The sequence below is a fragment of the Salvelinus sp. IW2-2015 genome, unplaced genomic scaffold (genome assembly GCF_002910315.2).
Source record: "Salvelinus sp. IW2-2015 unplaced genomic scaffold, ASM291031v2 Un_scaffold987, whole genome shotgun sequence".
NCBI classification, from domain to species: domain Eukaryota; kingdom Metazoa; phylum Chordata; class Actinopteri; order Salmoniformes; family Salmonidae; genus Salvelinus; species Salvelinus sp. IW2-2015.
Window position 1 is genome coordinate 283,633 of NW_019942673.1, and position 13,898 is coordinate 297,530.

General features: G+C 47.5%; 1 protein-coding gene across 1 annotated transcript in view; it reads right to left on the bottom strand.

The window, feature by feature from the left end:
• Positions 1–13,898, bottom strand: part of sox5 (SRY-box transcription factor 5) — a 144,130-nt gene that overhangs the window by 54,403 nt on the left and 75,829 nt on the right. Inside the window, 2 exon segments of the mRNA XM_070438510.1 lie at positions 3,758–3,951; positions 10,626–10,740. Of these exon segments, the coding sequence (XP_070294611.1) occupies positions 3,758–3,951; positions 10,626–10,740 (309 nt within the window).

The window sequence follows — 13,898 nt, forward strand, 5'->3', positions numbered from 1 at the left end:
CAGCACACGCGAAGACCAGACAGACAGACAGCACAGACAGACAGACAGACAGAAGGACAGAGAGCCAGAGACAGAGACAGCAGAGAGAGAGAGAGAGAGAGAGAAGAGAGAGAGAGAGAGAGAAGAGAGAGACGAGAGAGAGAGAGCAGAGAGAGAGAGAGAGACGAGCGACGTGAGAGCGAGAGAAGACGAGAGAGAAGAGAGAAGAGAGAGAGGAGCAGACGAGACGCCGGAGAAACTCCCGCAGCCCCCCCTCCGCGATGAGCGAGAAGCGCAGAGCAGCCTGACGGAGGCTGACGGAGGCGAGGAGGCTGAGTCGCCTGAAGGTGAGGCGTAGAGCATGTAGTGGAAGATGTGACCGTGTGCGATGACGCCAGAACTAAGGATAAGGATTTCGTCACCCCCTCGCACGTCGATTGTGTTGTGTTATGTGTAGGCTGTACACACCGCTCCTCCTCCCCCCATCTGTGCTCCGACCCCGGAGGGCGTGCCGTCGACACCTGTCACTTGCGCCGAGTAATTGTTGAGTTGACCTGATGCTAGTTCGTTGCGCTGTTTGTGTCTCTATCTTTTACTTAGGGCTGTCCGTGAGTTTTACTGTGTACATGGCAGTGCGCCTTCTCAATCGGATCGCTGCTGGTCCCGCTTGTTTCGGAGCGGAAGCGATAAGCACGCCCTGCACGTAATTACAGCCACGCGAGAAGTGTGTGTGTGCTGTCGTGTCTGTTTCTGCTGCGTGGAGCCTTGTGTAAAGCTAGGTACTCCACTGTCGCTCTCAGGCTGGCCCATTCTTGCAATCCGTGCTCCCTGCGTTCTCTTTACTCAGTCTTGCTTCTCCTGTCTGACACTGCCCATCTAGCTCTGCAAAGTATACCTCCGCTGATCAACCATCCCTGTCCCCAACACCTAACCATCTACCTAACATAACTTCATGCACACATACTCGCCGCGCTCTGTTGCGAGTATGCCACGCCTCTCGCCCAGCGCCGCGCCGTCAGACAGGGCTGCGTCAGTTGTTTGTTTTGGCGCAGGCCTCGCCACCAGCAGCTCATGCCTGAGTGTGCAAGATACTCGAGTCTATCACACCGACCTCCAGAGTCAGGTGGGGGTAATTGACAGAACATGGACCAGCGCAGACCTTTATTTCATCAGCAGTCCTTGACCTACTGTGACCTGTTCTCAGTTTTCAGCCTGCAACCAGTCTCAGAGCCACAGCCTTAACAGAGGACCTAGGTAGACACGACACTCAGCGAGGGTTTCGTGCGTGAGCATCCCTGGGTGGGTGCGTAGCGTCGCGTGTCAGATATTTGAAAGACACAGAGCCGTATTAAATATTATAATTTAAAGATTCTCAACGAAAACAACGGCTGTGTCTGTGTGTGACATGATGTGTGTGGTGGTGTGTGTGTGTGGTGCTGTGTGTGTGGTGTGTGGTGTGTTGTTGTCTGTGTGTGTGGCTGTGGTGTGTGTGTAGTGCTGTGTGCTGTGGTGTGTGTTGTGTGTGTGTTGGCCCACTGTGTGATGGTGTATGCTGCTGATGTGTGTGCCTGTCGTTGTCCTTCTCGAAGAAGCAGGATTGAAATGTCTTTATTAGAGCATCAGCAGGAGGAGTTGCTCTAATGCGGACAGCATGGCCTTGCATGCGGTAGTGAGACACGCTGCCATGCCATGTGCAGCATAAATACCAACCCTTTGTTTCCGCTTCCGTGGCCGGCGGCCCAACCCACCAACAGAAGGACGGAACGGTCCTCTCGCAAACCATAGTGGCGCCCTCTCCCCAAACCCAAACCCTCCCTTTACAAACAAAATGCCATTAAAAAACAGCCCGTGTTTTGACCTCATAAACACGACTATTTCTCTTCCTCATCTTACAAGACAATTCTGAGAACAAACGCCATTTCGGTCACGAGAAATTCTTGATTGCAAGCCTAGAAACTATCGAACCCAGGGAAGGAGAACGAGCGTCGTCGACTAATGTGCTTATACCATGGCGGGAGCAGAGAAAGACGCTCTCACTGGAGGAGGCGAAGCACAGGGCCTTGTGGCAAGAACTGCGGAATATTGCAAGCATACGTTCTGAGTGTTTCTCTGAACAGATGGATTTTGATGATTTATTGATGGATCATCGGTCCTGTTGCTGCTGATAAATATGTTGTCCTATTGCTGCTAGGGCAAAAGAACTAAACTATGCATGCTACCCCTTTGTCTTGAACGCACACCTCGCACGCCTGCTGTAAGATAGTCCACGGGACTTGAGCACGTAATCCGACTAGCTGACTCTGTACAGTTTATTGTACTTTTATCATTTAAAGACTCTCAATACTGAATTAATATGTATCAACACATGCTGCCGATCTCGTCTCCAAGGTATAGGGATACAGTCACCACTATGTGGTGATCGTTCACCTTACTAAGCAGACATGCAGGAAAAGGCGAGCTATCATCCCACCATTCTCCATCCAGTCGTGGCTCAGCGGCAGAGAAAACGGACGCAAATAATATTTTGTAGTACAGCATAGCCCTATATGTATCTAGCAGAGCGTGATCCTCTCCCTCTGGCGTCACTGGGCAAATTGTGTATTCGTGTGTGTGTGTTCTATCTACAGTGTGTGGTGTTTACTGTGTACAGCAGTGGTTCTCAATCCTGGTCCTTGGGAAGATAAAGACGCCCTGGACGTAATTAAGCCAGCGAGGGGCGACGTCATCCTCGCAGTGCTCTTTCTGTTCTCTCCTTTTCTTTTTCTCTCGCTCTGTCTCTGTTCCATCCGTCTGCACCCTCTTTCTGCAATCGCTCTTTGTCTATGCCCTCTCCCAACGGGGTGCGCATTTTTGTTTTTGCCCTCGCACCACACACCTGATTCAAATCATCAAAGCCTGAGGATGAGTTGATGGTTTGATGATTTGAATCAGCTGTGTAGTGCTAGGGCAAAAAAAAAATGCGCACCCCGTTGGGACCCCAGGACCGGGATTGAGAACCACTGGTGTACAGTATGTACTATAACCCATATATAAGTCAACAAGTGTCGATGTTTCAGAAGGACAGCAGCACTATCTGTCATTCAGGCCAACACCATTCTCCTTGGCTCAGGCAGAGAAAAGACAGTAATATTCCTCCAAGACAGCGGGGGTCTTTAAGTGGGCAGTGGGCGGTGGGTGGTGGGCGAGGATTGGCACATAATGGCATTAATTGAAACTGGAAGGAGACTTGTTTAGGAAGCTGTTAGTTTCTGGGGGAKGAGCTGGACCTTAGAGAGACCAGTCTGTCTGTCTGTAGGGGGAGGCGAGCGCGAGGATTGTTGGATAGGCGTGTGTGCGGCGTGTTGGACTCATGTTCTGGCGGGGGCCCGTGTTAATGTGAGGGAACCTGGGGCAGGTCACTCTACCCCCTGGCGTGTTCCTACGGTATTCGGAATGCCGTTCCTGGCACACGCGTGTTGCTTCTCGCGGTAAACAACACATTGCCTCACAGCCGGACTGCCGCGGCCAATAACAAGTCCCACAGGATGAGGCTTTTTTGGTTGCTTTGAAAAAAATATTTTCTGGAAAATTGAAAATGGAGACAAAAGGATGAGCCAAGTGAAGGGACGAGCCAACAGACAGAGAGAGAGAGAGAAAGAAAGACAGAGCGAGAGAGAGAGAGAGAGAGAGAGAGAAAGAAAGAGAGGGGGTCCCTGTCTCCGTAGAAAACAACCCCACTGACATGTCCCAATCCAGACCCTCAGAGAATAGTCCGTTTGAGGAGACCAGTACTACTTACTGCAGCCTGGTTTGTAGTTGAATCCGGGGGGCAGCAGGAAGCCTTGCTGGGCAGCAGCTACAGCCAGAGTCCTCTGGTCTGGAGGGAACACTGGGATCATCAACGGAGGCAGCTGCCCCTGGACCTGCTGAGAGACGGGTGGAGGGGGAGGAGGAGAGGAGAGGAGGAGAGAGCGATAGAGAGAAAGATAAGTTTAGCATATGGATGTGTGTATCTGACTGGGGTGGGGGAGGTATGTGAGCGTGCAGTTCAGGTGTAGTCAGACATTGATCTTGGGTAGCGAGGGGGAACAGAGCAGACAGAAGCAGAAGGCTGTTCTATCTGTGTCAATGTAGGACAGCTGGGGGCATTGTCTGTTCCTCACAGAGGGAGTATCAGGTCCAGTCTGTGACTTTTAACCTCTAGACACAATCACAGCTCAGCGTGGTGAGATCAGGTAAGGTCGTCTGGCCACGAACAAGATTAGAAGGAAGAAACTGAAGAATGCTCACACACAGACACACACATGTGCAGCTATATACACACACACACACGGACACACACAAGGACAGAAGAGAGTGCACACACGCACACGCACACACACACCCCTCCCGCCGCACACCCCTATCCAACACGCAAGTACGTACACTCTCCTCTCCTCTCGAGCACCTGCGTCTGATACAGAGCTGTGTATATGAGCTGAGACAGGTCAGAGTCAGGGAGTCCTGTCCTGTTGATTACTGAGACAACGAGAGAGTCACGAGGAAGAATCACTGCTAAACTCTCATAACAGCTGGCCTGGCTTCTTCCCTCCCCAAGGAGAGAGGAGAGATGAGCACTCTGTCGGCAGCACGCCATCCCTCTTCACAAGGTTTCCAGAACTCAGAGAAAAAAATACAAACTCAGTGACTTTGGCAAGAGGAAGAGTCTGAGTGTTCGGCACAGGGAGAGAAGTAGGAGACAGATGGTGGAAGCCGAAGACTGTGTACTTGTGTGTGAGTGTGTGTGTTTGTGTGTGAGTGTGTGCGTGTGCAGACGGCTCTGCCAAAATCAACACAAAGACACTGAGGAGTGACATGACTGACAGAAGAGATGTGGAGAGACATGGGAGAGATTGTCCGCAGTATGAGGAGTTAGATAGATGGATAGCAACAATGTTTTTGTAGGCTAAGTTTGAAGATAACAAACCCCGGTGGGCCTTAAGGTTTCATAAGCAACGGCTGAAGGAAACATAATCCCAACCCACGGATCAGAAGGAATAAGCTATTACCTGTAGAATGAAATATCTGAATTGTCATAAAACATTCAATGACATGGACATAGATGCAACTATTCAAATTGAATGTCAAAGTGACACTGACAAAGGGAGTATTTTCTCATTCCCCCCCATCCCTCTCTCCTTCCCTCTCATTTCACCCTTACATTACAGAATGATGTCATGTAACGGAGAGAAGAAACTGCAGAAATATGTTATGACGTCATCCTCTGATGTCACCGCAGGATGAAGGACAGGTAGGTGAGTTAAATGGATGATAGGATCAAGTGTTTCCTGCCTCTCTTTCCTTCCCCCCTTTCTCACTCCCTCCCTCCGTTTCGCGTTCTTTCAGAAATGAACGTTCTCAATGTCTTTCTATTCACCTTCCTGTGTGTATGCGCGTGTGTGTGTGTGTGTTCTTTCTGTCTGCTATGAGTGTGTTTGTATTCTCAGCCATGTGTCTCCTGCCTGTGTGTCTTTTCTCCTGTGTGTGTGTGTGTGTGTGTGTCTCCTCTCATGACCAGATCCAGCAGTACTACACCAGACCATAACCACAAGCAGAATCAGCGCAGCGCGAGGGGAATAGTGGCACTGGAACTGCCTCCACCACCACACAATAATTACACCACAATTTTGGTAAACCATAAATGCCATGTGTTGTGCGCGGTGCGGCCGTGGATCAGACGGGAGAGGCACGGTAGCGGAAGGTCTGGACAGGCCCCCCTGCGGAGGCGAATCACAGAGACCGCAGCTCCTCTCTGCCTTTCAAACCTAATTGGACATATGCTGGAGAGGAGCGGGCTGCAGATACCCAGAGAGTCATGGGGATAGGAGAGACCGGAGTTATTCCACTGTGCCCACCATACGCACAGGCACAACAGGCACAGGGCCAACACCATCGCATAGTTTCCCTTTGAAATTCGATGTGTTACGGGTGAACGTCTATTTTTGACACATTCATTCCACGCGGTTACAAGGGTTGATTCGGCGCGGTTACGGGGTTAAAACGGAAACGAATCAAAGGATAACGGTTTAGGCATTCCTTCTGAGTGGTTAAGGTTAGCGCTACGGTTTGGGGAAGGCTTCAAACCGAATCATTAAGAAGGACTCGCTACTGACGTCAAGTATCATCGGTACTCACAGACTTCTCACGGCTTGCTAGAGCATTGTGAACTGCCGTAGAGCACTGGTCTGAGCAGCACGCTTGGGCTCCGAGCATCATGAGTTTGCGCCCAATGCTGGGCAATCATTTAAAACAAGTTTGCGAGTGCCGAGGAAGGCATAAATCCTCTTCCTCAGGACCTTTCGTAACATCCGAAATCAAAGTGTATTTCTAGTGATCAGGCTACAAGGGCAAGCACACACACAGAGACACACACACACAAACTGTTATGTGGGGCAGTGTCTTCTATATGATGTTTCTTACGGCTTTATTACAGACACACAGTCTCCCTTTATGTCAGCAAATAGGTAGCTCGTGCGCGCATATGTGTGAGAGACAGAGGGGATTGGTGACTGCTACCTCGTGGCTCGACTCATCCTGTCACCCACATACAGATCAGAACAGCCTGAAAACAACCATAACACCACCTCTCATATAGAACAAAGTACATCCAAAAAAGCCATATTACAGTAAATCCACAATACGGTAAATCCACAATACAGTCCGGATTACAGTAAAGTATTGTACTTTAAATCTCCATCCTGAGGTAAATGATATAAGAAGATAATAGCAATGTGGTTTTGAACAGTAGACAGAGTCTGACTGAGAGAACTATACAGTCCATTTGTTCATCCTCTAACAGTTTAGTCAGATCTCTAGTGTGTGTGTGTGTGTGTGTGTGTGTGTGTGTGTGTGTTGTGTGTGTGTGTGTGTGTGTGTGTGTGTGTGTGTGTGTGTGTTGTGTGGTGTGTTGATCGTGTGTGTGTGCGTGTGGTGTGTGGTGTGTGTAACATGTTTATGATGCTCTGGAACAGCTGTTACCTCTCATAAACACACCGCTAACCTCACAATGCGGTAGAGCCAGCCACAACCAGGCCTGTTCAGATCCATCTTTCTGTCTGCCCACCGTTAGGACTCTTTATTACACTGAGATTATTATTGTATGGGAAGAGGGATTTTTTGTTCTCAACACAAGCACGCAAACACACGCGAACCACACGCATCACAGCAGAGAAACACAGGCAATGACGCACACAGCACGCCCTGATTGAACCCCCACCCCACGCACACCCCACACCACACACACACCACACAATTAATCAGCTGTTGTGTAGGGATTAGCGCAGGGGTTAACAGCTCTCCAGATTGATCTGATGCTATTGTCCCCGGTCCACAGACCAAAAGGACTAAATGCTCAAGGCTCAGTACGATTGGTCGATGGGGACAGAGGTTTGAAAAACTGTGTGAGGATGTGTCTTGGTGGTGTGTAGAGCAGATTGCCTGAATGAGAACACACGGCCACCTCTCAAAACATGAAACAACACAAACATAGAGCAGGAGATCTGCAAAATCAACTGCAATCAAGCTTGCAAGCAGATCTTTTCGATTTTCTATTCATGTATGTTGCATTGGTGCCTAACTGAATTATTGTTCATGAGACGCTTGATTTTAAACTTCTTATTTGCTTAAAGCGATGAATTACATTTCTCCTGAGAGAGAGAGAGAGAGAGAGAGAGAGAGAGAGAGAGAGAGAGAGAGAGAGAGAGAGAGCAGGCAGAGACAAGAGAACAGAGACAGAGACAGAGACGATGCTATCTTCCGCACTCTACATGCTTTAGATTGACATCTGAGAAGAAGAGGGAAATCGAGGCCAGATCCATCACAACACATTACAGAAGCAACATAAAGGCAAACACACATCTAACAGAGTCTATGGGAATATACTGTTCTGCTGCTCTGTCTGATCCAACATAAAGATAACATGAATCGAACATACAGAAAACACTGTGAAACTACATACAGGAGTTAAAAAGGCGGGCTTCCTTCCGTTTTCGTCCTAAACCTGAAACAAAATGGAGAAACTCCATTCAAAAACCTCTTCTTCTAATCAGTCTTGCATGAAAACTCGGGAACAGAAACTCTCCTGTAGAAAAACACAAGGGGAAGCGAGAAACTTTCCTCCTCACAACTTTCTTTCACACAGCCGGGAAAAAGAAAAATAATAATTTATAGAACTATAACGGATTAGCAACGACTGTAGAGAGAGAGAGGAAAGACAGAAAAAGTGGAGAGGAGAGAGTTGGCAGCGAAGCTCGCTCTGCGTCGTTCGCCAGGCGGCACAGCTTGAACYTAAAGCTTTCTGAACATAATGAAGATGTGGTGCCAATTAACATATGTAGTGTGAACAGGTTTGCTGGCACGGAGAGGAGAAAAACTCCAAGGTAAAGTTATTATTAGGGCGTAATTAGCYGTATGAAGTGAACGGGGGGAACAATAGCTGCCAGCCTTGACAATATGGACAACATCTGAGTGTGCGGAAAAATACCACCATAAAGTATGGTCCCACAGCTAAAATCTGTTTGGAACCATATGCTCAAGCAATTAATGCAGAGTCTGGGTGACCTAGCACTGAAAAGGGGAGACACAGCGATATAACCAATAATTAATTTGTGCTAGATGCTGGATAGAGGGATGGAGCCGTGGATGGATAATATTTAGAGAGGGATTTTAATATTAAAGTACCCGAGCGGGAGAGTGAGTCCATTAACTTTCACAGGACAACGGCTATTAAAGGCTAGCCTGCTGTGACAACAATGCATTGCTAATTGGTCACAGTGGGGTTGTTTTCACAGCACTTAGAACACACACTATTGACGCAATTTGTACAGGCACATTACTGCTACTGGACACACACAAAACACACACACCAACACACATACAACACGACAACCCTGCTTGCTTCACTGGGTCTCAGTGGGGATTGTTATCCTGGGAAGCAGCACCTTGGACGGTTCCCATGGTAGAGCATCCCTGTGTGGTGGATGGTGTGTTGTTGTGTGTGTGTGGTGTGTGTGTGTGTGTTGTGTGTGTGTGGTGTGTGTTGTGTGTTGTGTGGTTGTGTGTTGTGTGGTGTGGTGTGTGGCTGTGTGTGTGGTGTGGTGTGTGTGTGTGTGTGTTGTGTGTGTGAGTTACTAAGTACATCAGTCAGAGAGTTCTTCAGTCTTGCTAGACGTACGTTAACGATTCACCCAGAGAAAGAGGAACAGAAATACAATGAGGTCTCAGGTTGACGACAACCAATAGGAGAAGATCCTCTGAGCCTTGAAACCTGGGTTCTGTTTTTAGTTCTTCAGAGTGAAGTCATCGTCAGAATAAAACGCTCCTCTCTCTTTCTCGCTCTACTTCTTCCACATTCCAGAATTCGTCCAAAATGGCAACCTGTTCCCTATATAGTGCACTACTTATGACCAGAGCCCTATAAATGAAATAGGGTGCGTTTTGAGACGCAGCCCCAGTTTTCTTTGGGGGTTAAACAGGCATTAGCGTGAGCCAAGGGCACCTTCAACTGATTATGTCTAATGTCACAGAGGAGAGAGTCAACGGCACGGTGACCACCTTTTTATTAACCACACATTAGGTTAGAGGAGCGGTGTGAGAGGAGAGGAGAGGAGAGGAGAGGACAGGAGAGGGGCTTCTGACCAGTCACATGACCTATCTGACCAGTCACATAGGTAAGGTTTAAGTTTAGGCATAATGTGTGTCTTCTTACTGCCTCTTCTGCCTTGCTCTCTCACTCTCTCTTATTACCTTGTGCTTTCAGAACTATGTTTCATTCCCCTCTCAGCCTGTTTGGCAATTCTCTCTTAAGCCTATTTGAGGTCACAATGACATGGAACTGACACACGCATGAAAACRTTCCTGATTGTTTACGCAGCTGCCCATGGAAACTGTAACCAGTAAAAGACAGTGAGCAGAGAAAACACCAATTACATTCATTCCAGAGTGATGAGACAAATTAAGCAATTACACAGCCAATTGGGTTAGCCGCTCCCATGCACAGCACATGGAGGTGTGCAGGCGGTCCGGGTGCCTGTGTTTCACTCTGTCGGTCTGTTTGTGTTGTTCTCCTTCCTTTTCTTCACCAGCAGAAGAGAACATTTATTTTTCATCCAGTGGAGGTAGAGATGTTGATTGAGTTGATGGGTCTGGGCTATGTGGGCTGACGTGTGTGTTGTCAGAGAGTGAGAGAGTGAGAGACAGAGAGAGCGAGTGAGAGGGTAAGAGAGAGCGAGAGGGCGAGAGAGAGCGAGAGAGTGGAGGAGTGTTATTGAGTTAATTTACATGGATGTGGGTTGACTTTAATCAGGTTCTCGTGAGCGGCTCGTCGGGGACTGTCGTCACGGTGTCTGGCTGCTCTTAAATGAGTCTCAACCCTCCCTGTCTCAGGCTCCATCTCTGTGTTAGTTAGCAGTGGGGCTAGCTAATGTGGCTAATGCTATTGGGCTAACTAGCCAAAACGTCTATAGATCATTTGCTGGTGGACCCCTATGGGAGACTGGGTGATATTCTGAGTGGGGAGAGCCTACATAAAGAGACAAGTATCAAACAGATGATTTTCCTGTGTGTAACACATTCAAAGAGTTGAGGGAACCGTTCATTAGGCGAGACACACACACAGAGTGTGTTCGTGCCCTGAGCTGCTCTGCAGGTGTGCTCCTTTCATCCACACCTTACGAAACACCGCCACACGGCAACCGTCGTCCCGGGCAGCACCAGGGGAGATCGCTACGGCAACACCAGGGGAGCCTCGGGGACAAGTTTAATTAGGAAGAAAGAGTTTGGGGAAAACCGGTCACCCTCTAGCGTCTTAATGAAGTGGCCCCAGACGAGAGGTCTGGCGGCGGGTAGTTGCTGTGTGTGTAGTGTGTGTGTGTGTGTTGGTGCTGGTGTGTGTGTGTGTGTGTGACCTGGCTGCTGTGTTGTGTGTGTGTGTGTGTGGTGTGTGTGTGCTGTGTGTGTGTGTGTGTGTGTGTGTGTGCTAGTGTGTGTGACGTCGCAATGTGTGTCTGTGACAGAGAGAGACCTTCTCACAGCACAGGTGGGAGGCTAGATATACGTTTCTAAGTCCTCTAAGTGACGTTCAACATAGCGGTGGGGCGATCCAGGTTTTGTTTTCCTCCTAGAAATGTAGCCCATATACAGTTGAAGTCGGAAGTTTACATATACTTAGGTTGGAGTCATTAAAACTCATTTTTCAACCACTCCACAAATGTCTTGTTAACAAACTATAGTTTTGGCAAGTCGTTTAGGAATCTACCTTGTGCATGACACAAGTAATTTTTCCAACAATTGTTTACAGACAGATTATTTCACTTAATTCACTGTATCACAATTCCAGTGGGTCAGAGGTTACATCACGAAGTGACTAGTGCCTTTTAACAGCTTGGAAAATTCCAGAAAATTATGTCATGGCTTTAGAAGCTTCGATTAGGCTAATTGACATCACTTGAGTCAATTGGAGGTGTACCTGGGGATGTATTTCAAGGCCTACCTTCAAACTCAGTGCCTCTTTGCTTGACATCATGGGAAAATCAAAAGAAATCAGCCAAGACCTCAGGAAAAAAATTGTAGACCTCCACAAGTCTGGTTCATCCTTGGGAGCAATTTCTAAACGCCTGAAGGTACCATGTTCATCTGTACAAACAATAGTACACAAGTATAAACACCATGGACCACGCAGCCGTCACACCGCTCAGGAAGGAGACACGTTCTCTCCTAGAGATGAACGTACTTTGGTGCAAAAAGTGCAAATCAATCCCAGAACAACAGCAAAGGACCTTGTGAAGATGCTAGAGGAAGCAGGTACAAAAGTATCTATATCCACAGTAAAACGAATCCTATATCGACATAACCTGAAAGGCCGCTTAGCAAGGAAGAAGCCACTGCTTCAAAACCGCCATAAAAAGCCAGACTACGGTTTGCAACCTGCACTTAGGGACAAAGATCGACTTTCTGGTCTGATGAACAACAAAAACAGATCTGTTTGGCCATAATGACCATCGTTATGGTTTGAGGAAAAAGGAGACTTGCAAGCCGAAGAACACCATCCCAACCGAAGCACGGGGGTGGCAGCATCATGTTGTGGGGGTGCTTTGCTGCAGGTGGACTGTGCACAAAATAGATGGCTTCCATGCGGAAGAATATATGTTGGATATATTGAAGCAACATCTAAAGACATCAGTCAGGAAGTTAAAGCTTGGTCGCAAAGTGGTCTTCCAAATGGACAATGACACCCAAGCAAACTTCCAAAGTTGTGAGAAATGGCTTAAGGACCACAAAGTTAAGGTATTGGAGTGGCCATCACCAAATGCCCGAACCTCAATCCTATAGAAAATGTGTGGGCAGAACTGAAAAAGCGTGTGCGAGCAAGGAGGCCTACAAACCTGACTTAGTTACACCAGCTCTGTCAGGAGAAATGGTCCAAAATTCACCCAACTTATTGTGGGAAGCTTTTGGAAGGCTACCCGAAACGTTTGACCCAAGTTAAACCATTTAAAGGCAATGCTACCAAATACTTATTCAGTGTATGTAAACTTCTGACCCACTGGGAATGTGATGAAAGAAATACAAGCTGAAATAAATAATTCTCTCTACTATTATTCTGACATTCAACATTCTTAAAATAAAGTGTCGATTCTAACTGACCTAAGACAGGGAATTTTTACTCGGATTAAATGTCAAGAATTGTGAAAAACTGTATTTGGCTAAGGTGTATGTAAACTTCCGACTTCAACTGTATAACCCATGGGAGATATACAGCAACTAGGAAGAGACAGTGAGTAAACAGTGGGTCTAAACTAATCACACGCTTGTTCAGTGTGATTGAGTTAGGGACTGGGGTATGTGGGCTGACGTGTGCATTGTGTGTTTATCTGTGAGTCAGAAGAAGGGAGGGGAGGAGTGATAGTGAGTTAATGTACGGGGATGTAGGTTGACTTTAATCAGTCTTTATAAGCAGCTCGTTAGTGACAGTCGCCACAGTGTCTGGCTGCGCCTACACCAGTCAGGAGCGTTTTGCATTATATTAGCCGTGGTAGTTAGCGGATGATGCTAATTGATATAGGCCTGAGTAGTAGACAGGCTGTCGCTAATTAAGTTAGCTTACATTAGCTCTTCTAAATTATTAATCGTGAGTTTAGTTTAAGTCATTTAATTAAGTTGTGGACAATGACATGTCCTCTATATTGTCTGATATGAGTCAATTTCTTTTCATTTTCTCTGAGATTAATATTGCAGATTTCACCTCGTCCAGTGGAGAGATGAAAGACCTCTTCACAAAAGCTCGGGTGAGTGTACTGTTTGGCACACCCACACAAAAAAACAGACGGGTACGCTACGCCACGCTCATACACGCACACGCACACACACACACACACACACACACACACACTGTCCTCCATACCCCTCTCTGGCACCTCATTGTACTGTGGGATTGTGTTCACAATCTCTTCATGAATGATTCAACTGGAGTCTTTCTGGAACAAGGTCTTTGATGATCGGTTGTGTGTGTGTTTCTGTGTGTCATTGTGTTTGATGAGTTGTGTATGTGTGTATAATGTGTATGTGCAACTGATGTTGAAATGTGTGTGTGTGTGTATGTGTGTGTGTGTGTCTCTCTCTCTCTCTCAGCGATAAGCCCCTGTGATTGAGTTTCCCTAACGAGGCTGCGTTCAGCTGTCCCTAGCTGTGAGAAACTATTGTTCAGCAGACTCAATGGAGGAACGTTTGTTTGGGAAAAGGTTGCAAAGTCATGGGAAAAGAGAGCTTTGTCTCTGAGGGTCGTGAGGGAGTGAATCGAGAACGGACGTGTTTATGGCTTGACACACACAGCTGCTCCAAACAGACACACACACAAACGCATGGACCGAACACACACAGCACACCATCACACATGAAGCCGCGCA